The sequence below is a fragment of the Delphinus delphis genome, chromosome 16 (genome assembly GCF_949987515.2).
Source record: "Delphinus delphis chromosome 16, mDelDel1.2, whole genome shotgun sequence".
NCBI lineage: Eukaryota > Metazoa > Chordata > Mammalia > Artiodactyla > Delphinidae > Delphinus > Delphinus delphis.
In genome coordinates this window covers 45,693,060-45,719,903 of record NC_082698.1, presented here as the reverse complement: position 1 = coordinate 45,719,903, position 26,844 = coordinate 45,693,060, and the positions used below count along the sequence as shown (strand labels likewise).

Below are 26,844 nucleotides of genomic sequence, written 5' to 3'. Positions count from 1 at the left end.
ACCACTATTATTTTAATTTATGTTTATTTAATTACTAATGATGTTGAACTTTTTATCCCCGTGTATACAAACTCCTCTGTGATGAGCCTTAATCCTTCTTTTCTATTAATTTTTAAGTAATACGTGGATACATTCTTGCCTTAAAAATGTCAAACCATTCAGATGAAGTCAAAGCTCTTCTTAACCACAAATCCCCAATTCCAAACTACTTCTCAGACAAACAGATGCTTGTCTCCTTCCCAAACTACTTCTAAGCATTTCTACATATGTGCATACAGAAATTTAGCTTTCTGTTACATTAATTTTTAAACTAAATGGTATACTATATTTTTTGCAACTTGTTTTTTGCCTTAAGAGAAAGCCTTAGAAGTCTTTCCCCGTAATAGAATAAATGCTATACAGTATTTTCCATGGTATGGATATACAATTTTAACCATTCCTTATTGATGGCAATTAACTTTCCCAGAATTATGAAAAATTTCAAAAATACAGCAAAGCTAAAATAACTATACACTGAACACCCATAAACTCATTTTCTACAGTTAACATTTTACTCTATTTATTTTTGTCGCATATCTATCCATCCATCAATCCATTTTTTAAATGCATTTTGAAGTAAGTTGGGGGCATCAGTACATTTCACCCTGACCACTTCAGCCTCCATATAAATATAATTTAACATTTGTTTACAAGTTTTTTCATTTTGAGGTAAAATTTACATTCAATGAAATGAACTAACCCTAAGTGTACCATTCAATGACATTTTACAAATGCATACACCTGCATAAACTAAATCCCTATCAAGACACAGGATATTATTATACTATCACCCTAGAAGGTTCCCTCATGCCCCTTCCCAGGCAACTTTCCCACATCTGAGAGACTACCACTGTTCTCAATTTTCTTCTACCATAGGTTAGTTTTGTCTCTTGTAAAACTTCATATATTGGAAACATGTGACATGTACTATATTATGTAAGGCTTTTTTTTCCCCTCAGCACTGTGCTTTTGAGATGCATCTATGTTGTGTGTATCAGTGATTTTGTTCCCTTCTATTATTTTATTCTATTGTATAATTATACCACAATTTGTTTATTCATTCTCTTGTTCATAGACAACTGCACTATTTCCAGGATTTGGCTATTATAAGTAAAGCTGCTATAGACATTCTTCTATAAACACAGGATTTTTTGTGTATACGTATATTAATTTCTCTTGGGTAGGTTTAGAAAGGAAATGAAATGCATAGGTCATAGAGCAGGTATATGTTTAGTTTTCTAAAGAACTGCGAGACCTTTTTCCAACGTGGTAGTACCATTTTACAAACCCAACAACAAAGTATGAGAGTTCCAGTTGCTCCACATCTCTAGCTACATCTATTCATTTTCGTTTTAGCCCTTCTAGTGCCTGTGCACTAATACTTCATTCTAGTTTTAACTGGCATTTCCCCAATGACAAACGACACTGAGCATATTTTAATGTGCTAATTGGTCATTTGTATATCTTTCTTTGTGACCGGTCCTTTAAACTCTTTTAATTTTTTTTAATGGGGTGGTTTGTCCTTTTTTTTTTTTTTTTTTTTTTGGTACACGGGCCTCTCACTGTTGTGGCCTCTCCCATTGCAGAGCACAGGCTCCGGACGCTCAGGCCCAGTGGCCATGGCTCACGGGCCCAGGCGCTCCGCGGCACGTGGGATCCTCCCGGGCCGGGACACGAACCCGCGCCCCCTGCATCGTCAGGCGGACTCTCAACCACTGCGCCACCAGGGAAGCCCGGTTTGCCTTATTTTTAAATTGAGTTCTTTATATATTCTAAACATAAATCCTTTGTCAGATAAATATATATGCTTTGCAAATATTTTCTCCTTGCCTTTAGCTTGTCTATTCATTTTCTTAATGTCTTTTGATAAGTATTTAATTTTTTTCTTTTATGCTTAATGCTTTCTGTGTCCTAAGAAATCTTTGTCTATCCCTAAGTCACAAAGATGCTTTCTTCTAGAATCTTTATGGTTTTAGTTTTTGCATTTAGTTATTTTCTATGTATGCTGTATACAAAGAGTTGAAGTTCATTTTTTTTCCCCCATAAAGAAACCCAATTTTCCCAGCACCATTTGTTGAAAGATGTTTCTTTCCCCCATCGATTGCTTTGGCACCTTTGTTGAAAATCAAATGATTGTATAAGTATGGGTCTATTTCTGGGTTTTATGGGTTTTCCAGTGATCAATTTGATTCTTATGCCAGGACCACACTATATTAGTTTCCTTGGGCTGCTGTAACTATCACAAACTGGGTGGCTTAGAAAAACAAAGATTCATTCTCTCACAGTTCTGGAGGCCAGAATTCTGAAATCAAGGTGCTAACAGGGTCATGTTCCCTCTGAAGGCTCTCAGAAAGAATCCTTCCTTGCCTCTCCCAAGCTTCTGGTGCCTATGGGCAATCCTTGGAATTCCTTGGCTTTCAGAAGCTTTCAACAAATAGTGGCTACTATTATGGTGATGATGCATATTGTACCCTCTGCCTTGTTTAACCTTTTACTACAGTTAAACCACTAATTATGTGTCAAGACTAAGTTCACATCTCCTTGTGAAGAAGCCTCCCTTGACTTTCCTAATTCCTTCTTCCTCATGTGACTCTATAGTCACATGCACATACCTGTAGTACAGCACTTATTATGGTTTATTATAATTATTTATTTACATGTTCTTCTCCTCTCCTTCTCTAATCTGTGACACTGCAAAAGCAAGGATTGTATATCATACATCTTGTATTCCAGTACCAAGCATAATATTTAGTACTCGTTATTATTTGCTGAATAGAGTTGATGAAAATTTTAAAATTACATTTTATCCTGCAAGCATCCCTGCAAAACAGAAAGCAGAAGGACATCTGGAGAAACTGAAGCTCAAAGAATGTAAAGCCAATTTCCCACATTCAAACTTAATGGCATACATCGGGACTAGAGGCCAGGACTTTCCTTCCCAGGTTCACAAGGAAGGGTATTTTAGAGAATGGAGCACTTGGCCAAGAAACTGGAATGGAATGATAAGGATAATTCGAACTCTGTTTACCTTACAGAGTTATGAATGCTCAGCTACAACCGTGTTTTATGAATTCTAAAGCCCCATATATAAATGCAAAGTATTATTATCTACTGGGCCAGTAATTTATGCCCTTTCTGGAGCCTCCTCTTTCTTTCAAGACCCCCCATATCAATTAACTGCCAGTCCTACTGACTGATCCAGCGGCGTCACATATTCATTACCTCCTCTTAATCACTACTAAACTACCCTGACTCAGCCCCTCATCCAGTCTCACCAAGATTACTACAGTAATCTAACTGTTGCCCTGCCGCTAGCCCACCTTCAGTTTTAGCCCAAGTACACCCTGTTCCACTTGAAAGCTTTCAATGGCTTTTCCTTGCCTTTTCAGTACAGTACAAATCCTTCAATTAATAATCAAGCTATCTGGCCCTAGATGCTTATCTAGTCTTACTTAGGGCTCTCTCTGTCTCTCAAACTACCTTCTGTGCATTTTACATACTAGACATTTCAGCAATTTACTCTTCTCTAGCTCCTACCTGTGCTTCCACAAATACAATCTGTGCTACGCCTGGAATATCTTTCCTACTCTAAAACTTACCTAACCTTTTAATGTCTTACTCAAACAATACACTGCTTCAAAGTCTATCTAAATGGACGTACCAACTAGAAGGTAACTCTTCCTCTTATAATTTAATTGTCTGTTTTTTCACAAGACACTTAAGACTTCCTGCTTTATGTTGTAGTTATTTATGGACATGCATTCTAGAGTTTACTAGAAGTTCCTTGCATACAAGATTGACATTGATTCACTATGCTAGAACATACTCATATGTAATGTTATCAATAAAAATATTTGTTAAATTAACTGACACTTTCTACCACAGCTAGGTAATTTTACCAAGCTCTCCCTCTTCCTTCTCTCTACTGCCTATCAGAATCTCCCTCGAGAGGTTTTTTATTTTTTTTATTTTTTATTTTTTTTTTTAGTAAATTAAACTGCATATGAACTGAGTTTTCTATAAAACACCTAAAAAACTTACTGGAACTACCTCCAGAGCTTCCCAAGTTCGAGAGACAGGTTCATATTACAAAGATTAAAAAGAAAGAACATAAGTCAGAATTATTAAGATCTTTCAGATCCACCTCTTCTTCAGGCATGTTTTTAGACTACAAAAATTAAACATTAGAGCAAAAAAATAATTATAGCACTAAGTTATGTAAGGATAAAAAAATCAACTGGAGAAGGTGAATGTTTCTAACATTTACTTGTGCACAATTCAGGCTGACACTTTGAAGAGAAGAATGTGACAGCTTACAAGAAAACAAACTCACTCATTCCCCTTAATTTCTGAAAGCTCATGCAAGTCTGACAAGCCAACCACAGGGTGATCTCTCATGTGTATCACCCATGACAATTATGGCTTTAATAAAAATGTTCTCCAAATTTTAATAAAGTCCAATTGGTTTTCAGGAAATAGTCTAATATTTTCATATTTAAGAAGGCACATTTCACAAATTAGTGAACTAATTTCTGGACTTAAATAAGACTTCCAAAAATTTTATATTATGGCAACAAAAGAGGTACAAAATAAATATGGTGGCGAGGCAAGGTGATGTGCTGAGAAGCCACCCTGTCTCTCTATCGTCCCTTGGTTTGGTTTTCTCTTCAAACAGCTATTAAGAGCTTCCTAAGTAATTTTCAAAATGCTATGACTCAAACCTGAGAAGCACTGATGAAGATCACAACTCACTAGAAGCACTTGAAATGATCTGTTTTAAGGATAATACAAAAGATCCTTTGAAGTATGTGCCCTGTAACTTACACTAGAAATAATCTGTATTTGTCATTAAATTAACAGCTGTTTAATATGGGATAAACCAGGTTGCTATACACTTCCTTTTTCTCCCCATCAATGGGTGCCAGCAGGAGTAAAAGAGTGCCAAGCATTAGAATCTCCTTTTATTCTTTTCTTCCCCCGCCCAGGGGAATGAAGGATTTATTACTTGCAGCAAGTAAGGAGAACATTGGGATCTTTCCCAAAGCAGTGTCTCTAGAATCAAAGAGATTCTTAACCTCCAATCCCATAGCCAAACTCTTATTAGCCAGTAAAGGGAAGAGGAAGTAACGATGAAGTGAGAAAGAGCCCTTTGGCAGGTTACCTCAACTCCACTTCCACTCTCCCAATCCTTGTTCTGTTTCTCAGGACAGAACTATGAACTAGTTTCTCACTTCAGGAAACAAGCCATTAGTGGCTTAAAATTCACAGACTTTTGTAGATGGGTGTGGAAATTTCACCATCATATACTCCAAAACCCAAATAAGTGACAACTAATTTGGGAACACAATCACTTTAGGAAGAATACCATCACCCAGTTCTTGAAACAAAATATGCCTCTAATCAAAACCAGTCACACTATTTCCTATACAAATTTCATTAGATTAAACATGAAGAACAAAATTGTGTAGGTTTATGACACATGAAGGAAGCTCTTCTCTAAACAGTAATCATTATCTTTTTTCATGCTAATAATAAAATGCACAAATTATTTTTGCCTTAGAAGGATAAAACATAATAACACACCCTTATTATCCTCTGTCTCCTAGAAGAATTTACTTCTCAATACCGTCATGGTAAATGATTATTCTTTAGGGAATGATCTCAGACTAGCACAAGATGCTCTGATAGGTCTTTCTCATCTCTCACTCCTATTACTGTATGACTACATGGCCATAACCATCAATCACTCTAGCAAACAGCACCAAACCACAATGCTATTACACACAAGCCAACAGATATTTTCAATACCATATAGTCACACTATTATCCATCTTTTATAGACAGGCAATCAAACTCAGCATGACAAGATTTCAGAGAAATAGCTAATGGTTAATGGAAGTTTTCTCATCCTGGAAGCAAAATGGACTTAATTTGTCTGAGAAATATAAGTGAACAATAACTTCATTCTTTTACTATAGTTAACAGTTTTAAATTTAATAAAAATATTTTTGAACTATAAGAAATACTTTAAAATTACTTATTTTTACTTTTACCTAATTTTTAAGATAGTTCAATGACAGCTTCTCGCACTCACACCACTAGGAAAGTAATTTGCCATGCGAATCAAGTAATGTGCATACCTACATATTATAACACTTAATTCTTAATTTAATTCTTAAATTATCCAGTATGAATAGTCAATATTATAGTCCAAACTTCACTCTTATTAATAAGGCTGAAACAAACATATTTCCCAAAAGGTTTGAGGGCACCCCCTGGTGGCAGACTTTGGGGAGGGGGGAAAAAACCCACAAATACCATTACAATGAAAATATCTTTTTAAGAAATTGACCAAGTTCTACTCAGCAACTCTATTATTACAGGTAACATCCAATCTAGAAAAAATTCAAAATGTGATCAAAGAATGTTGGGAAATCTCTGAAGTTCCCTGTGAGGAGATCTGACCAGTACCAGCTCCTAGGTAGCAGGACTAGCAAGATGTCTGATGCAGAAGAAACCTTAGAGATGATCTCATCCAGGGCAGAACAGAACTTTCTACACTGTCCAAGACGGTAGCCACCAGCCACATGTGTTGACTGAGCATGTGAAATGTGGCCTGTGTGACTCAGCAGCTGCATTTCAAATTTTATTTCATTTTAACTAGTTTCCATGTAAATAGCCACATATCGCTATTGGCTTATTGTTTGGACAACACAAATCTAGTCCTACTCTTTACTCCATCCACTCCAATGAAATAGAAATAGTCACCAGAGCAATTCAAGGAAGAGCCAAAGGTTCCCAGACACATGTACAGCTGGATGGTGCAAATACATATAATTGGACCTGCACCATTTTGTTTGGGGATTCTTAAATGCACCTAATTTTATTACATTGCATTGGATTACTTTTTGGTAACTGCAATTCATTTGAAAATACAGATGAGTTTGAAAATGGTAAAATATCCCTTTTGAAATAATTTTTGGCTTTAAGACATGTGACGACTGGTACACCAGTTAGCTACATCAAATAAAACGGATTACGAGCTCAGGTTCAATTTATCATCTGGGGCATTCATTCTTTTCTCACATAGAGAGAATAAAAAGGTAAACGAGCCCCTGAACTGTGAATTAGCTGAGCTCAGAAATCCAAGAAAGAGAACAGCCCAATTGATCCAGCCTCTACTTTATACTTAACTCAAGTTAGGCATATTGTTAGTAGTATGTTGACATTTAGTTCAAGCATATATTGAGTGTCCACTTTGCCCAGGATGTCATATTGAGCACTGTGAGGAATAAACACAGTGCTCAATATGTGCACTGTGTTTAAATAAATAAAGGTAAACAACGCAAAGCGAGGTCTCTGTCCTCCAGAAATGTACTACTTTTTAGGGTAAAAATGCCATATAAACAGACATAAGGGTTATGTGTACATGCCTCATCTTTTCTCTCTACCAACTGCCAATCTCAAATGGTCAACTGTCACTTTACACAAATAATTCCTAAATCTTTCAGTAAGAGGCTGTGGCTTAAGACCCACATTTCTGTGTGCTGATCCACTCTCCTTAAGTATACTGAAGTTAGTTCAAGAAACACTTACTGAGCACCAGCCATAAGCTAGAAAACACTAAGATGCCCTGGAGAGGTTCAGCCTCATGAAGGATGCAGACATTTTATAGAAAGATCATGCATTATGTGGCAAGCGCATGGAGGCAGGCACAGGTACTACTGTGAGCACAGAGTGGAATCTTTAGTAGAGGCTGGGAGGACAGAAAAGAGTTCCCAGAGGAGATAAAGACTGAGCTAAGTCTGGAAGGATGGATTAAGAACAAGCCAACAGCATGCCAGAGAACCTTTAGGAATTCAGTCATTAGAATATCAGTTATGGAGAAGCTCAGTATCAAGTGATGCTGGAGAAATGGGTAGAGGCAAGGCCAGGGAATACCATAAACATCATCCAACAGAACTGAAAATAGATGACGTGCCACATAGGGTTTGAAGATATAAGCTTCAGATAGCTCACTGTGGGTGAGGAGCATGAAGGATGGATTTGAAGGGAGCACCACTGAACATGGGGGTCAGCTGGATGACTGCTGCAATATACCATCTGAGTCATGATGACAGTATGGATTAGACAAGTATAACAGAAATAGAGGTGAGCCTCAAGAAGTGTTTAGGAAGTAAATTTATTATGTCTTAATATAAGAAGCTGACAGAGAGAAGGAGCTTAAGATAAAGATTTGAGTGTGCCCAGCATTAAGTGGTATTTAAAGCTCTTGGCACTACGTTAAGTGCCAAGGAGTAACTAGATTTAAAAGGCAGACTACAGTTGACCCTTGAACAACACAGGAGTTAGAGGCACCGACCCTCCGCACAGCCGAAAACCTGCATATAATTTATACTTGGCCCTGTGTATCCACGGTTCCCCCATATCCATGGTTCTGGAATAGTACCTGTCCCTCAACTTTTTACCTTGCCTGAAGGAGTTTTTCCTCTCGGCAGTTCTTCCTTCTCAAGTAGAACCTGTTAGAATGAAGAGGAGGAGCTGTTATTCTCCTCAGCCCCCACCGCTAATTCCTTCAGATTCTACCAACTGTTGATCGCGCAGCACTGTAGTACTTACTATTGAAAAAAATACACGTATCAGTGGACCCACGCAGTTCAAACCCATGTTGTTCAAGGGTCAAATGTGCAGGTACCAGGCTGGGCAGGAAAAGATAGGAAGGCAGGAAAAAGCCAATAGATTACAACTGTTTTGCAAGGTGTGTTCCATGGGACATTACCTACGAGGGAAATCATAAGCCGTTACACAGAAGGAGGCTTTGTTTATAAATAAGTTTGGGGAAAATGTTTAGTTAACCAAAACTAAGCAGATTTCTTCACTATAAGACTCCTCAGAACTATGCCCAGTAGGAGGACATAACGTGTAGCAAACTAACTTGACCATTCAACCCTTTATTTAAAAGTATTAGAACAACACAACCTGGAAAACAGTGGCCCAAAAGAAAAGGGATGGAAGCAGTAGCCTTAAAAACAGAAAGTGCTATAGGAATAAGTGAGTAGAAAACTAGGAGGCTATGGTAGGAAAGAAATGCAGAGTTAATGATGTTAGAGAAGGAACTGGCCCAGGGCATAACCAGATCCAATTTGTGATCATAGGTTAATACAGTAGAGAGTCTCACATATAGGTTTGAGTCAGACTAGTTCATAGGTCATCAACATGATTATCAACCGAACAAAGGCTGTTGGATGTTGGTAGGTACCCTCCCTAAGTCAGTGCTTTTAATGATGCCAGATCTAAGGCCATAGGCCACTAAAGCCACCTTTTTTTTAAGAGGATTTTTCCCAGGCTCCTCTTCTTTCTACTTATAATTCAAATCTTTGACCTTTTCAGGCCTCCCTTGATTTAGTTAATTGGTTTCTAGGACAATTCTGTCCCTTAACTGAATCATTTCCAGCTGACCTAATGTTTGGTCAGTATGTTTGACTGACTCGGTTCCTCTCTAGGTGCTAAGTCAAAGGCTAGCTCTGATGGCATGCACCACAGGGCACAGATAAGAGGAGACCCACCTCAGCCCAGCTCTACAGATATCAGCCTGGGTTTTCACAGATCTAGGTCATGGCCAAACAATTTAACAATGGACAGGAATCAGCAGTGGGGGCTGAGGAGAAAAACAACTCCTCCTCTTCATTCCAGCAAGTTCTACTTGAGAAGGAAAAACTGCCAATAGGGAAATCTCCTTTAGCCAAGGTAAAAAGTTGAGGAACAGGCACTCTTCAAGGAGAGGTTTGAGAAAGATGGTACAAACTTTCACATCTATCAGAATTAGCTAGGGGATTGTTAAAGCAAAGATGGCTGGGCCTCACCCCCAGAGTTTCTAATTTGCAAGGTTCAGGGTAGGGCAGGAGAATTTACATTTCTAACAAGTTCCCAGGTGATGCTGCTGGATCAGGGACCAAACCTCGAGAACCACTGCAGAAGAGCAGGGTTACCTGATCTAGGCACTACTGACCTTTTGGGTTGCATAATTCTTTGTCACCGCGAGTGTCATCCTGTTCATTGTAGGATGTTTAGTGGCATCCATGCCCTCTACCCACCAGAAGCCAGTAGCACCTCTCCCCCAGTTGTGAGAATCTAAAATGTCTCCAGACCTTGCCAAAGGTCCCCTGGGAAGCAGAATAACTCACTGATGAGAACTACCACAACAGATTATAGTCGTTAAGAGCTAAGACTCTGGAGTGAGTGGCACCTGGGTTGAAATCCTGGTTTCATCACTTGAACAAACTACTTAAACTCTCTAAGCCTTGAATTTTTAGTTGTTCATTTGTAAAATACAGTGTCTATATAATGGGGTATTTGTGAGAATCAAATGAGATTAAAATATACTGCTTACACTGTACTTAGTACATAGTAAAGATGTCAATAATAAGCACCACCACTGTCTCTACCACAGATAACCAAGTAGGATGTCGCATCAAACACTGAGGAGATTATCTACAAGGTGAACTTTGTAGAAGGGGTAAGTCCAGGAGGAGACAGGGTTAAGCCTGGAATGGATAAGGGTTTGCATATGACGTGAAGATAAAATGGTCTGCAGCTTAAGCAGTCGGCCAGGAAAAAGGAAAGGGTTAAAAAAGGAGCCAAAAGTCAACCATGGGGAAAGAGGCTATTTATACGGCTGCTCAACCCAGTGTGCTGTGACAGTAAGTACTTTTAAATTCCACTCCCAATGGAAGAAGATGCTCTAGTTCTATAGATAGAATGTTTTGTCCCTCCAAAATTCGTATGCTGAAACCTATTCCTCCAATGTGGTAATATTTGGAGGTGGGACCTTGGGGTGATTAGGTCATGAAGGTGAGGTCATCTTAAATGGGATTTAGTGCCCTTATAAAAGAGACCTCAGAGAGCTTTCTTGCTCCTTCTACCTTGTGAGGACCCAGCAAGAAGACAGCCATCTATGAATCAGGAAGCAGGTCCTCACCAGACACTGAATCTGCCAACACCTTGATCTTGAACTTGTCAGTGTCCAGAACTGTGAGAAATAAATCAACCACCCAGTCTATTCTGTTAAAACAGCCTGAATGGATTAAGACACCTCGTTTATATCTAAGCTGGGCTTCCCAGGGCTAAGGCAGATTAGACCAATAGCATAGCTTGGGAGTGCATTTGAAAATATTCCATATTTCACTATGCTGGAAATGGTTCTTCTTGCAGAAAATGTTTTTGTAGTGCTTTTCATGTAATCAAAGAGCAACTGAGGCAACAAGGTACTATGCCACTCGGCTTACTAAAAACTTCTTTAACACTGTAAAGAATAATTGCTCTGACAGCTTAGAAGCTGACTGCCCTGTGCAGTTAATCATTACTTGTCATTACCATAGCAATAAATCATGGATGAGTATTTTTCACAATTAGTACCAAAAGTGAAATGTGGAAAGAGCTATTGGCTCAGTCCTCTAAGATGCAGCCACCACGCGGCTACCATGGCACTAATGGTGTACCACTCCCTGCATCACGAGGACAATGGACCTATTGAATGGACCTAATTAGTCTTTACTACCGAGTTTACTGCACTGTTTATACAGGCTACACATGGAAAGAGTATATAAATTTGAAAAACAGATTTATATTGTTTTTATTTCCTCTTACTATTTTTATCTTCAGGTAATATATACTACGAAAATCGTTCTAGTGTTAAATATGAGATCTTACATGTGGATAAAAGTGTTACGAGGAGCTTAACCAAAAGGAATACAGAATTTATTTTTAATGACTAGGAGCATAAGATGAGTAAATAATCTGAGAAGTAATCTAACAGGATTTATAAATCAAGGCATGGTGTCAAATTGCATTGAAAAAAAGAAAACAGCTCAGAGCTAGTTGATAGAGATATAAGTCACAGGAGAGATTAGAACATGAAATTATTATCACCCCTCCAACAGAGTAGATTTCTAGATAATGAAATCAATGACACAGCAACATTTAAAAGTAATGGCTTCCATAGCTATTTGAACAGAGTAGGTAGGGTTGGAGTTACAGGACATTAATGTACTAGATTAATTTCATCATTAGAATACAGGAGGAATTCTACTAAATAAATTTTCACTTTTGGATGTCTATAATTTCCATCCTCCTTGTCCTCCACACACATAAATACAACACAGTGTTTCACAAACACATAATAACAACTCTAATTTCATCAATGATCTAGTGCATAGAGGGCTCAACTGAGACTAATTATCCATTATACCTCAGCAAGTTTATAAAGCAAGGTGCCTAGTTCCAATTGGAGCAATTAATTCTATGAGAGCTGCACTATTTAAAATAAATCATGAATGAGACCCTCAACATATGCTCCAACCCAAAGGATACATTAACCAAACCAAGGAGGAAGTCCACATATTTCACACAAATCTAAAATTTAATATTTTGCTGACTCTGATTAGCTTTCTTTTGGCTCCTGCAGTTCTCATGAATTAAATCAAGTCAAGCTGTAAAAGCAATGCAGACCTTATTGATTCTAGAGACTGTGAGTCACTAAGGGAAGAAGTCCAAAAAGGTTAAATTTCCACTGAACTCCAAATCAGAGGTTCGAAAGCTAGAGGAATAAAGACATTAGCTGTAGTCTTGTGAAACATTCAAGGCTGCTTTCATTTGATTAGGAATTTGCTACAGGCTCTTTATGACAAAACTAACAAGGATACTTTAAATCGTTTAAGTTTTGAAGAAACGTCCAGAAATAGATTCGTTATGAAGAATTCCACTTGGAACTGGAAGCTAAGGAGTAATGTGTTTATATACATTCAGAAACTTACTTCTGCACTATTAAAAAAAAAAAAAGGCTACTGTGAAAGCCCACAATTTTTACTGGTTATTGGTTAATGACATTTGTTCTGATTTGAAACAGTGGTTAACAACATCTTGCCTTACCTCAGCTTTTCCAAAACTAGTCTAAAAAACACTAATATTCCATGAAACATTTATAGAGATTGTGGTGATGGGGGGTGGGGTGGGGGTGGGGGTAGGGGTGAGGGAATGGAGAGAGAAAAAAATCCTCTAATATTTTTGTTCTAAAATTTTTTTCTTATATATATGTGTGTATATATATATCTTTTGGCTGTGTTGGGTCTTCGATACTGCACAAGGGCTTTCTCTAGTTGCTGCAAGCAGGAGCTACTCTTCATTGTGGTATGCGGGTTTCTTCTTCTGTGGTGCGCGAGGACTTCAGTAGCTGTGGCACGTGGCTCAGTAGTTGTGGCGCGCCTGCTCTAGAGCACATGTTCAGTAGTTGTGGCGCACGGGCTTAGTTGCTCTGCGGCATGTGGGATCTTCCCGGACCAGGGACTGAACCCGTGTCCCCTACATTGGCAGGTGGATTCTTAACCACTGTGGTTAAGAGCACCTAGAGCCTGCACACCTAGAGCCCGTGCTCCGCAACAAGAGAAGCTACTGCAGTGAGAAGCCAGTGCACTGCAGCAAAGAGTAGCCCCCGCTTGCCTCAACTAGAGAAAAGCCCAGATACAGCAACGAAGACCTAGTGCAGCCAAAAATAAAATAAACAAAATAAATAAATTAAAAAAATATTTTAACATACAAAAAAGTACTAAGTACATTCGATATAGTTATTGTTAGATAAGCTGCCCATAATACTATGGCACGCACCAGAAAGCCAGGAAGTCTGAAAGACACCACTTACATATGAATGCACATACGACGCCCAGGTGATGCATAAACATACAACTATTGCATTTTACGCTACTTAATGACAGGTGACTTACACTATGATTTTTGCCTAATAATTTCAATATATTATATTTTAACTTTTTATCCCATAATAAAGATATAAGTCAAAACAATTCCATCTAGCCATTACTTTATATATGTGAGATAACTTTCTCGGTAATCCATTTTAATACAAGCTTATATTTGTTTTCCCTGAGTTTCTATTGTTGTTCTGTCAATAATGATAATTTTTAAGGTTTCTCATGGTCACATGAGTTCAAAAATGTCATTTTAGTTAAACATGGCTATAACAGCACACGTCTCAATTTTTGGGACAAAGAATTCTGATATACCTGTTTTTTAAGTGTAAAACTACACAAAAAGAACTCTGAAGGAAAAGATGACTTAGGCATAATAGTTTGCTCCACTTAGTGCACGTCCTTCAAAACTCAATACGACACCTATTTACCTTTTAAAATTAAGTAGTACATAAGCAAGAATGCAAGTTCATTATTGATAGATTTACACATCCTCATTTACAGGAAAAGAGGCTTTACACAACCTTTCTCTGACAAGTCATAGGACACGAGCAGACAGGACAATACATACTCAATATTTTAATAACTACAGCAAAGGCAAGAGATGCACAATTACCGAGTTGCCATAAAGAATTTACTGTGTACGTATGACTTGAGGTATAAACTTCATGCTGTATTTATTAAAAAAAAAATAGTGGCTTCCAAAGAGGAATATACTTCTAGCCTAACCACAACAATAAAACCTTTGAACTTTAAAGTTTAAATTTTTCCATTTTTTAATTTTAAATGACCTCCCATTCCTGTACTCCTATCTCTCACTCTCCACTTTTAGCAATCACAGATGTAAAAATAAAACAACAACAACAACAAAATACCTGATTTTGGTATTTATGAAAGCCTTTATGGATAAACTAACTAACATAAGTGAGGAAATAAGAGACCTACACATTCCTATCTTTTCTATTCCAGACATAAAACTAAACATGGAAAGGAAGATGAAATAGTCACCAAAAACCTTAGGTTTCCTTTAAACAACTATTCCATTTACTGAAAAAGTTCACTATACAAACCAATTTTAGAATTTAAAGTTCTTTATTTTGAATTGACAATTACATCTATTGTGAAATATATGTTCAAAAAGTACACAAAATATATATGGATGGCCTAATGAATAATTATAAGGCAAACATCCATTTTTTAACTAGCATCCAAGTCCAGAAATGGAAGCCAGGATCACAGAAACAGAAGTAACCGCTCTTAACATACGCCATCCCCACACCCCTCTTCCATCACTATGGCCATAATGTGCTATGTAAATTTCACAAGTTAGTTCACTGAGAATGAAAAGAAATAGTGCCACAGTTGTTGTAAGAGGGAAGTATTTAAAATATGTCTAAAATGTATTAATAGAGAAACTTTCTTAATATATAGGACATTCTGTTAAACTTTCCTGTGAAAAATGTCAGCAGTAAGTATATCGATTCAGTTAGAATACGAATTATAGAAGTGTTTGAATTTAATTTTGTGGAACACCACCCAGGAGGGCCATAAAACACAGATTATTTGTTCCTAGCACTTCCAACAGCTGGCAGGGAGGAAAACTAATATTAACATTCAAGATGCAAAAAAAACTAAATAACAGCCATTTCAACTCAGTAGCACCTAAATATTTAACTATGATTTACAAAATAACAGGATGATTTCTGTGATCTTTGCTGGTCTCTGAAAAAAACTTTTAAAAAGCTTAGGCAGTACTCCTTGCTTTTATCCTAAATAAGGATGCTCAAAGGATTACCAGGATTCTGGGTCTCTTACTTCTTGCTCTCAATACTAGCATTTAGGTAATGACTGTAACATGGAACCACACTAAATGACTGTTGATATTAACACCTCCTGTTCTAAAGTAGTATGGGTTACAAAACCTATTACTCACAGAACCAGCCAAAGCAAAGTTTTAAGGAGATAAATGTTAATAGCCCCAAAATCAACTTAACTGTAAAATATTAAAATTGATATGATGTTAAATTTAAACTTCATTTTTTTCTTTAGCAAAACAAGTTACTCAGAGCTGGGTGTGACATTTAAGTAAAGAATTCCCAAATACTGTTATAAGCAACATTTAAGAGCCCTTCTAAAAGAAGCATTCTTACTCCAAAGTGTGGACACAGACAATGCAAAGCAAATAGAATTCACTTATAATTTAAAAACCTAGCCAAACAACTGCTTCCCTTGCACTAAAGATCTGTTTTTACTCCTCCAATCCCACCACATATGTATCTAATACTTACTTCTCAATAACTCCTGTAATCCTGGGCAATGTTATCCCTGTGGGCTGTGACATGGTAAAGTTCTATATTAATACCTTTGGAAGTTTGAAGGACAGAAAAACACACAACTGTATTAAATATCCAAGGTCTACTGTTAAGTACATTGACAATGCACAAACAACAGACAGTCATAGGGACGAACACCCTTAAATCTCTAGACATGCTTTACACAAAGAGACTTCCTTAAATCTCTAACACTGGAATGGCTAAGCAAATGACATATCATTTGATGGAATATTATGCAACCATTAAGACTAAAAATGATAAAGCTATATAACATGGCTTTATAATATATCATAAAATATTTTAAATATACTTTTATATCTAGATATAACTATAAAAAATAGAGAGAGAGAGAGAGAGACAAAAACTTGAAGAAAACAATAAGAAATGAATATTTGGTACAATTGTGAGGACTCCCCCAACCCTCCCGTATGTTTACAAAGTAAATAAAAATCAGAAGGTCAAAAATGCAATGACTCCTCTCTCTAGAGAACTGTAAAACTATCATCAGCACCTTGGTAATCACCTCATATTTATGATCTACACTAAACACACCAAAACTTGCTATATATTACTCTTACAGGAATGTTTCTGGGCAAGGTCACCAGATAAAAGGGAAACAAGGTCCTGTCTGAGTAGAGTGATTAAGAAGAGAGGAAAAATCGACTACTTTACCTCATAGCAAGGTGACAGGGGTATTTTAACCAATGGCATGTTTTACTGCCATCACAAGGTATCAAATGTACCTACCCAAATTAACAACTGTAACTAGTTTAAGGCACGAAAATTACAAAACGCAAATAGACCATCTATATACTATAACTTAAGTGACAAAGATTTTATCAGTTTGGTCAACTTTTCATTGCATCAAAAATTACATCTCTTTAAGAGTGAAAGACATCTAGATACAAAGATATTCTGACATAGCCATAAGGCTTCCATTATTTTATGCCTACCTTTAAACATCATATGGTTCAAAAGCTCAATAAGGTAACCCTGAAATTGACTGGTCGTGCCTCAAGATGCAGAATTAGTATGGATTCTATTAATATGATTATAGAAATTACCCTTCACAGCTAACTTTTTTCAGAAATTAATAAGCTGACCCTAAAATTCACATGAAAGCACAAAAGATCCAAAACTGCCAAAACAAATTAGAAAAAGAACAAAGCTGGAGGACTCATATTTTCCAATTTAAAACTTATTACAAAGCTACAGTAGTCAAGATTGTGTGGAAGTGGCATAAAGACATATAGAGCAGTGGAATAGAATTGAGAGGCCAGAAACAAACCCTCACATGTATGGTCAATTGGTTTTTGCAGGGTGCCAAGACAATTCAATATGGATAGAAGTCTTTTCCACAAATGGTGCTGGGAAAACCAGATATCCATCCACATGAAAAATAATGAAATCAGACCTCTATCTCACGTCGTACGTGAAAATTAACACAAAATGGCTATTCACAAGCAAAAAAATAAAACTTGACCCCTAATTCACACCATATACAAAAATCAATTCAAAATAAGTCATGAACCTAAAAGTAAGAGCTAAAACCATAAAATTCTTAGAAGAAAACACAGGAGTAAATGTTTGCAACCTTGGATTAGCTTCTTAGATATGACACCAAAAACAGAAAAAATTAATTTAGGCTCCATCAAAATTAAAAACTCCTGTGCTTCGCAAGACACCACCAGACGTAGAGAATGGACTTGAGGACATGGGGAGGGGGAAGGGTAAACTGAGACGAAGTGAGAGAGTGGCAATATATACTACCAAATGTAAAATGGATAGCTAGTGGGAAGCAGCTGCATAGCACAGGGAGATCAGCTGGGTGCTTTGTGACCACCTAGAGGGATGGGATAGGGAGGGTGGGAGGGAGACGCAAGAGGGAGGAGATATGGGGATACATGTATATGTATAGCTGATTCACTTTGTTATAAAGCAGAAACTAACACACCATTGTAAAGCAATTTTACTCCAATAAAGATGTTAAAAAAATTTTTTTTAATTAAAAAAAAAAAGCCATCTGACAGGCAAAGATTTTAAAGCCTGACAATATCAACCAAGCATTGGCCAGGGTGTGAAAAATAAAGTACAACTAACTATCTTGGAGAGTTCTTTGTCGACACCCGGGGAACCTCCAACATGCCTGCCCTACCCTGCAGCCTATCACAAGGGCACAAAGACAGCCATAGGCTGTGTCCATCACAGCACTGCTTATGACAGCAAAACATTAGAAACTCCCCAACATCCAGCAGTACCGGCACAGGAAGGTAAGCTATTCATACATGGAATCTAATCAGCATTAAAATGAGACAATTCTATATATATTCAGAATCGTTAGATCCCAACATACTGCTGAGTAAAAACAAAGCAAGTTACAGAATATTATGTACACTATGATACCATATTCCATCATTTGAAATGCAGAAAACACTGCTATCTCTTGTTAATAGATATGTAGTTAAAATGTAGAAAAAAAAATAACTGCCAAATCAGATGCCACACTTAGGACAATGCTGCCTTCAGTGAACGAGAAAGGGAAAAGAACTTGCAGAGAGAAACAAAGGAGGTTTTAACTATATATAGTATTTTTCATTAAAATTTTTGGCAGAAACATATCGTATCATGATGTTTAAATGTATTAACTCTAGAAGGTGAGTGATAAAAACGGCCAGGTATCAGGCACTGATCTATGCTTTGCATACATTACATCATTTAACCCTCACTACAACTCTGTGAGAGAAATGTACTATTTACCCCCATTTCCCAATGGGGAAACTGATGCGCTGAGAGAATGCCTCAGGTTACCCACCCAGGATCCAAACCCAGGCCATGGGGACCCCTATCTGTGCTCCTAACTACTCTAAAATCCTATCTCTGTGGAATGGATGTGGAGGCACATTGCAAATCTTCCTGATGTTTACGTATGTTCAAACAATGTAATTACAGAAGAAGAGGGAGAAGTGCTACAAGAAAGAGATTTCCAAAGCCCCTGTGTGATGGTTCATTTTGTTTCAACCTGGCTGGGCCACAGTGGCCAGATATTTGATGAGACATTATCCTGGATGTTTCTGTGAGGATGTTTTACATTTAAATCAATGGATGAGATTTACATTTAAATCAACGGACTCTTAGTAAGGCAGACTGCCCTCCATAAGGTGGATGGGCCTCATCCAATCAGTTGAAGGCCTGGACAGAATGAAAGGCTGACCTACCTCAGCAAGAGAGAATTCTGTCAGCAGGCTGCCTTTGGACATCATCTGCAACATCAGCTCATCCCTGGGTCTCCAGTCTGCCAGCCCACCCTGCAGATTTTAGACTTGCCAGCCCCCATAATTGTGTGAACCAATTCCTCCTTAAAATCTTCCTCTCTTTCTCTCTCCCCCATATATATATATAGATGATAGATATATAGATATAGATATATAGATATAGATATATAGATGTATCTCTCTCCCATTGGTGCTGTTTCCCTGACTAATACACCTTCCCCCCAGCTCTTGCCCTACAGCGACTGCTGATGGACAGATGGAACAAGGCCTGTCTGGGTTGCTCCTGTTCCCTCCTGTTTGGAGTCTTGAGAAAAAGAACCACAAGAAGCCACTAATTATCAGAATATCATACTCCAAGGTAGCTGTTAATCCCATTTTATGGGAAGAAAACTGAGGCTCAGAAAAGCTAAAGAACTTCCCAACAGCTCCCATCAGGCAAGGGACAAAGTGCTTTTATGCTCAAATCTCACATCTTTCCCTAAAGCATATGGCAACGGCCAAGATAGTGGGTGCGCCTTGGCTCTGCCAGCAATCAAACACAAATGGGGTAAATGCCAGGGAACCTAAGAGTAATTGAGCAATTGAGCAGACACTGAATTAAGACAATATACAGGAATGTATAATTATGGGGCATAGCTCATGTTATGCTATGGAGAAACAGATGATGAGGGCTTCCACGACAGCAAGCAAGAGAAATACCGGAATACAAGGTCCTGTCTGATCTAAGGAAACCCTAAATAAATGAAGACCCATACCATCCTTATGGAGAGGAATATATAGTATTATGTAGATATAAAATCTTTTCCAATTTATCTGCATATTTAATGCAATTCTACTCAAGAGTCCAACAGGATTTTTATGGACACCAACAGGCTGATTCTAAAATTTACGTGAAAGAATAAAGAATAGCCAGTACACTTGTGAGAAAGAAGACTGATGAAGAGAGGCTCGTTTTACCAGATATCAAGAATTATTATGAAGCTATAGCCATTAAGACATTGTGGCACTACTGCAGTAATAGACAAATTAACCAGAAGAGAATACAAAGCCCTGAAACAGATTGTTGTTTCAGGTGATTGTTTGGGGATAGCCAAAGCACAAGTAATTTTTATTGTCTTACTTCTTATATTTTTACAACATACCTACAATTCAGATATGTTAATGACAGAAAAAACTTTTTTTTGAAAAGAGGCAAAACAAATTGTTTACAGAGGTAAGAAAGTAACAACATATTTGATTATCATTCCAGAATTTTAAAAGTGATTTCAGATACATTAGTTAGCTAGCTAGGTCTTTAAAACATGTCATCAAGATGCATAAAGTGGTTATTTTGTCAATTTCACAAATGAGGAAACTAACGCTGAGGTCATGTGGCTTATCCAAAGTTACAAACCTTTGAGACTAAGAAACAAAATACTCATTTCTAATTCTATGCTCTTTTTTCCACCAGCAGTTCTCAAGGCATGGTCTCTGAACCAATAGCAGCACCACCTAGGAAACTATTAGAAATGCAAACTCTCAGGTCTCATCCCAGAGCCACTGAATCAGAAAACTTGGAGAGGATGGTAGGCAGCTACCTTTTTTTTTTTTTTTTTTTTTTTTGCTGTACGCGGGCCTCTCACTGTTGTGGCCTCTCCCATTACGGAGCACAGGCTCCGGACGCGCAGGCTCAGCGGCCATGGCTCACGGGCCTAGCTGCTCCGCGGCATGTGGGATCTTCCCAGACCGGGGCACGAACCTGTGTCCCCTGCATCGGCAGGCGGACTCTTAACCACTGCGCCACCAGGGAAGCCCGGCAGCTACCTTTTTAATAAGCCCTCCAGGATTCAGATACACAATAAATCTGAGAGCCACTGCTTATATCATGCTGCCTCGCGGACACTTTGTGAAACAATCAAAACACTACTGGAAAAAAGAGAGTGGTGGTGTTATTCATAACACTGTCAATTTCATTTTCACATTTTCAGGTTCTTCCTTATTTGTAACTCAAAATTAAGAGTTCACAATAATCTTAATATTTGATTCCTGACCACGTAATTAAACAACCACTTTCTTCTGGATTACCACCAGCAATCCTAGAGGACAGACTGATCTTCAGTAATGTCACAGGAAATGAAGTAACAAGAACACTGGAACATCACTAACTAAAAATGCTCAGAGAAGGAAGAGTCTAATTTAGATGTGTTGTGTGTGTGGGCAGGGAGTGGGAGAAGGAATCAGAAACATCAGTTTTTATTAACTCAAACCGTTACTTCTAGATAATATTCTCATGACCTTGGTAACCATGAAAACCAATATGACTGCCTGATCTCCTGTTGAAATCCAGTCCATAACTACTTACAGAGCACACACGATAAATAAGACATTGTATAGATGCTACACGAAACACAAAGCTAAGAAAGATACAGTCTCTGCCCCAAGAAACTTTTGACATACCAGTGGATGTCAACATTTCATCTAGAATAAAGCAAAGCAAAGAGAGGGAGTGCCACAAGATAAATTTTAAAATTTGTCATGGAAATTCAAAGAAAGGTGACATCTCATTTTGGAGGGAGTAGATAGGAAGATGTTAGTCTTGGGAGACAGAACTTCAATACAGAAAAGTGGAGGAAGGGGGCATATCAGTCTCTAATTACAGAGAAAATGAGCAGCAAGTAGGAGGGGAAGGTGTGTGCAGAGGGACATCAGACTGTGATCGCAGGCAATAGTGGAAAGAACACTGATTGGGTTACACCGTCCTACCAGGGACAAACTATGTCACTTTGGCCAAGAAAGTTCATTTCTAAATCATAACTACTCATTTACGATAGGAATAATAATTATTGTCTTATTTATCTCACAGTTATTTATCTGAAAAAAAGACCAGAGAGGGAAAGGCCACAATTAAAAAAAACATAGGACATGTTTAAAGTTCAATAATTATTCTCTATTAGGTAAGTTAAAGTTGTGTAATATTGAAAATATTTCAATTCAAAATGTTTCCATTTCAAAAATTACTTTCAGTTTCTAGTATTAGTAAATTAAGCATATATAACATGGATAATTAAACTGTGGGCAGAAAAATCAAATTATAAAAAAACTTTTAAACAGATTGTATATGAAAGTATCTCTTTGGGAAGGCCTACTTACCTAGCAAAAGTATACTAGCAGTTTCTTCTAAAACTAAAAATACATTTATCAAACAATTCAACAATCGCACTCTTGGGGATTTACCCCAGAGAAATAAAAACTTATGTTTATGCAAAAAACTGTATACGAAAGTTCACAGCAGCTTTAGTTCTAACAGCTAAAAACTAGAAACAACTCAAATGTCCTGAAATGCATTTACAGTTAAATTATGATACATCAATCTCACAGAACACTACTCCGCAATAAAAAGGAACCAAAAGGCAATGTGAAAAGGTTACAAACTATAACCTTTCTGAAGTAACAAAATTATGCACAGGGATAACAGATTAGTGGTTGCCAGAAGTTAGGAAGGAGTTGGTGTGGCTATAATGGGCAGCACCAGTGAGCACTGCGGTGATAGAACAGTTCTGTATCTTGACTGTGGTGGCGGTTACATGAAGATACAGTTACATAACTACACACACAAATGAGTACAGGTATAACTGGTAAAATCTAAATAAGGTCTCGTGTCAGTTTTCTAGTTCTGATATTGTATTATACTTATTTAAGCAATGAACATTTGGGAAGATAGGATGAAGTGTGCATGGGACCTTCCCTGTACATTTCTTTACAATCTCTTGTGAATCTATCATTATATCAAAATAAAATGTTTTTTTTTAAAAGGTATACTGCCAGTTTTTCAAAATGGATGATACCTATTCTTCTAACAGTACTATCAAAGTGGTATTCTTACCCATTGCTGATAGCATACTAAACTGCTACAGTCCCCTGAGGAAAAATGATTTTACAGCATAAATCCAGGGCTATAAAAGTTTTGTGCCTTTTGACCTAGCCACCTAACTTCTGGGAATCACCTAAAGAAACAATATTAAATTTGGGAAAACATATACATGTATTTATTCACATACATATATAAAGATGTTACTACAGTATAATTGAGAAGGGAGTAAAACTTATGCAACCTAGATGTCTGAGAATATGGGAATCATTAAATTATCAAAATCTAGACATGAAATACTATGCAGCCATTTTATACTACTGAAAATGGTACAACAATACAACAGAAAATGCATATCATGAGAGACTAAAGCAAAATTCAAAATTAGCTGCATATAAAATAGCAGGAAATATTTCTCACAAAAATAAAAGATGATAATGGTGTTAGTGTGACAGAATTATGCATATTTTTCTCAAACTTTTCCATTAAAGTTGTCATATTAGTTTCATAGTTTAAGAAATAAGCATACTTCTACCTTATCCCAGAAATCAACCAAAGCTGTAAAGTCCCATTTCTTAGAATATGCCACATTGTATTTCAGAATAGCATCCTAGGGAAAAAGCATAAACAAAATGTCATGATATAGTAAAGTGAAATTATCTATGAACAGCCTGTCTCCTTTATGAACTATTTCCAGTATATTTCTTAATGTTGGGCAAGCTTCTCCTACCATTAGCTACTACACGTCAGTAACTATGAACAAAAAGAGCACATACTAATTTATTATTCACTTAAGAAAAATGAGATTAGAAAGCTCAAGTAACGGGGAAAAACATAATTACTCTAAAACATGATCTCTAAACAGAGGCGATATAATTCAAGTGGACAAAAATTGGATCTTAGGGATAAAAAAAGTAAATATAGTGACTTTTGGTCTTCAACAGAGTCACACTACATGTACAGATACACTGCGCATCAGCATTAAGATTTCATTAGGAGAGTAAATTAGGAAAAAAATATCTAAAAAGGCTTCCTGGGGAAGAGAGCAATAATGAAAAAAAGACTGAGAAACATTAGCTTAAAGCCTAAAATGGTCTTTTCTCCTTTACTATTAGCTATTTTTATAAGCTACATAAAAATGGTTATCTTTCCCCATTAGTCCATGTAAATTACGTATTTTTGTAAAAAGTTAGACTATTGCGCCATCTGCTGGTGTAATTTTCAACTGTCTGAACAGGCAGTACTTCCTAGTTACCAGAGTGGGGTAGGCATGACAATCCATTAATTATGCAAAAAGAACAATTATTTACAATTATATTTTATCTCATCCTTTAAAATTTCTATTTTGATTATCTTTTATAATATATATTAAATTACTAAAGTAATAAATACATAGAATTTATAAAAAACATTTATGACTGTAATACACCCCCCCCAATTTTTTTACTGAAGGCATATTAAGTCTGAAAGACACTGTGTTAGATTATTACTATAAACCTTCCAAATTTCCTCAGAATTGATGAAGTTTTTAAAAATTAACACTCTGCCAAAGAGCTTCCTGAAAAATACTTCATGCCACATAAATTATTACCAAGTAGCTAGGTTAAATAATGAGCCAACAAAATGTCTTTTATCTATTTGGAATAAGAAGATACCCAAGTTTTGGGGCTTCCCTGGTGGCGCAGTGGTTGAGAATCCGCCTGCCAATGCAGGGGGCACGGGTTCAAGCCCTGGTCTGGGAAGATCCCACATGCCGCAGAGCAACTAAGCCCACGCACCACAACTACTAAGCCTGCGCTCTAGGGCCTGCGAGCCACAACTACTGAGCCCACGTGCCACAACTACTGAAGCCCGCGCACCTAGAGCCTGTGCTCTGCAACATAAGAAGCCACCGCAATGAGAAGCCCATGCACCGCAAGAAAGAATAGCCCCCACTCGCCGCAACTAGAGAAAGCCCGCGTGCAGCAGCGAAGACCCAACGCAGCCAAAAATAAATAAATTTATTAAAAAAAATAGCAATGTCTATCAACGGGTGAATGGACAAACAATGCTTATACTGGAAAAAGCTACTGATACATTCAACAACACGGATGAATCTCAAAGATCTTCACCTAAGTGCAAGAAGCCAGACACACTAGCATACATAATACATGATTCCATTCATATAAAATGTAAACCGATCTATAGTTTAAAAAAAAAGGAAAAAGAAGAAGCAGATCAATAGTTGCCTGGGGCCAGTACAGAAAGAGGAAACTGACCGCAAATGAGTAAGAAGAATCCTTGCAGGGTGACAGGAATGTTCTGTATCTTTACTGTAGTGGGGGCTTCAAGTGTATATGCAAATGTCAAACCTCATCAAATTACATTCTTTAAAAGGATGTACTTTCTTATATGTAAGTTATTCCTCAGTTGGTAAGGAAAAACATTCTATATAGCATTTATGCTCTAATTCTTTAATGGAGTTGTGTAATTAGCATTAACTCCTAACTAATATTTACTTTTACTTCAGTCTTCAAGTCTTAGAAGTAGTCCACCATGAGATCTCCTATCACCAGAAAAGCTGGATGCTACTCTATACAGTATTCTTAGCTGAGTAACTTTTTTTCAGTTCATAATTCATAATAAGCACAATGAGTTAAAGCAGAAAGAAGTCCATTCTTTACAAACTACCAGACACATTATTCATAGAAATATTACAGTGCAGATCAACTTTTGAGGACATTGTTCCTTTTTTACATTTTTAACATCTCTAATCCCTCTTAATTCAACATCAAATGGCATAAAAACAGCAAAAATATTATTATATTCAATAAGAGGGATTTAACGTTTCCCCATCCCTCTCATAGTGTTCTTTCAGCAAAGGAAACAATTACCATAAACAGAAGAAAATCTCGGTGGATTACTGTTCTGTTGAATCTACCATAAAATAAACAAGAAAGGGAAATTCAGATTAAAGCAATTACCCCTTCCTAAGGTAATCATGGCGCACTAAGGAATTGCTAACAGAGGCAAGCAGCAATGTAATTTAGAACACTATGATTATTCTGCATTTGTGTTTAAAGAAAAAATATGTAAATTCTTAAATAATCCTGTTTGTAAGGCCATAAAGGCCCTAAGTCAGTGTTTTTCAAATGGAGTCTGGATAGTATTCTTGATTGGCCTGCTTGTGTTTATGAGTATATAATTGTGGTTTGGGAATGAATACAAAGGCCAAAAAACAACACACTGTAGAAATGAAAGATGGTGCTTCAAATACATAAAAATGGTGGAGAGAGTGAGCGATCCTAAGATGCACTGCAGTATAGAAATGCCAAAGTCATAAAAACCTGGACCAAAGTGGTCACCATCATACTTATTCACAAGCTGATGTTCTGCATACGGATCCCATCTTTGCCTCTACCAACATCCACCAACTGTTTGTGATTGGTTAAAAAAAAAAAAAAGTAGTAAATACAAAACAAAGAATGTTTTCTTTATACAGTATTTTTTTTAAGTTTCTCAGCATACTATTTTAAGGCTCAGATCAGTGTTTAAAAATCTGTGCAAAAAGGAAATGCTGATTACAAATTGTTTTGACTGTGATAATGAACACAACT

At 37.1% G+C, this 26,844-nt stretch overlaps 1 protein-coding gene across 2 annotated transcripts in view; it reads right to left on the bottom strand.

Moving 5' to 3' along the window:
- The window catches only part of PARG (poly(ADP-ribose) glycohydrolase), a 116,413-nt gene that overhangs the window by 73,281 nt on the left and 16,288 nt on the right, over positions 1–26,844 (bottom strand). For both annotated transcript variants that reach the window (XM_060034647.1, XM_060034646.1), the window contains exon 7: positions 23,784–23,858. In XM_060034647.1, the coding sequence (XP_059890630.1) occupies positions 23,784–23,858 (75 nt within the window). The remainder of the gene's footprint in view (positions 1–23,783; positions 23,859–26,844) is intronic.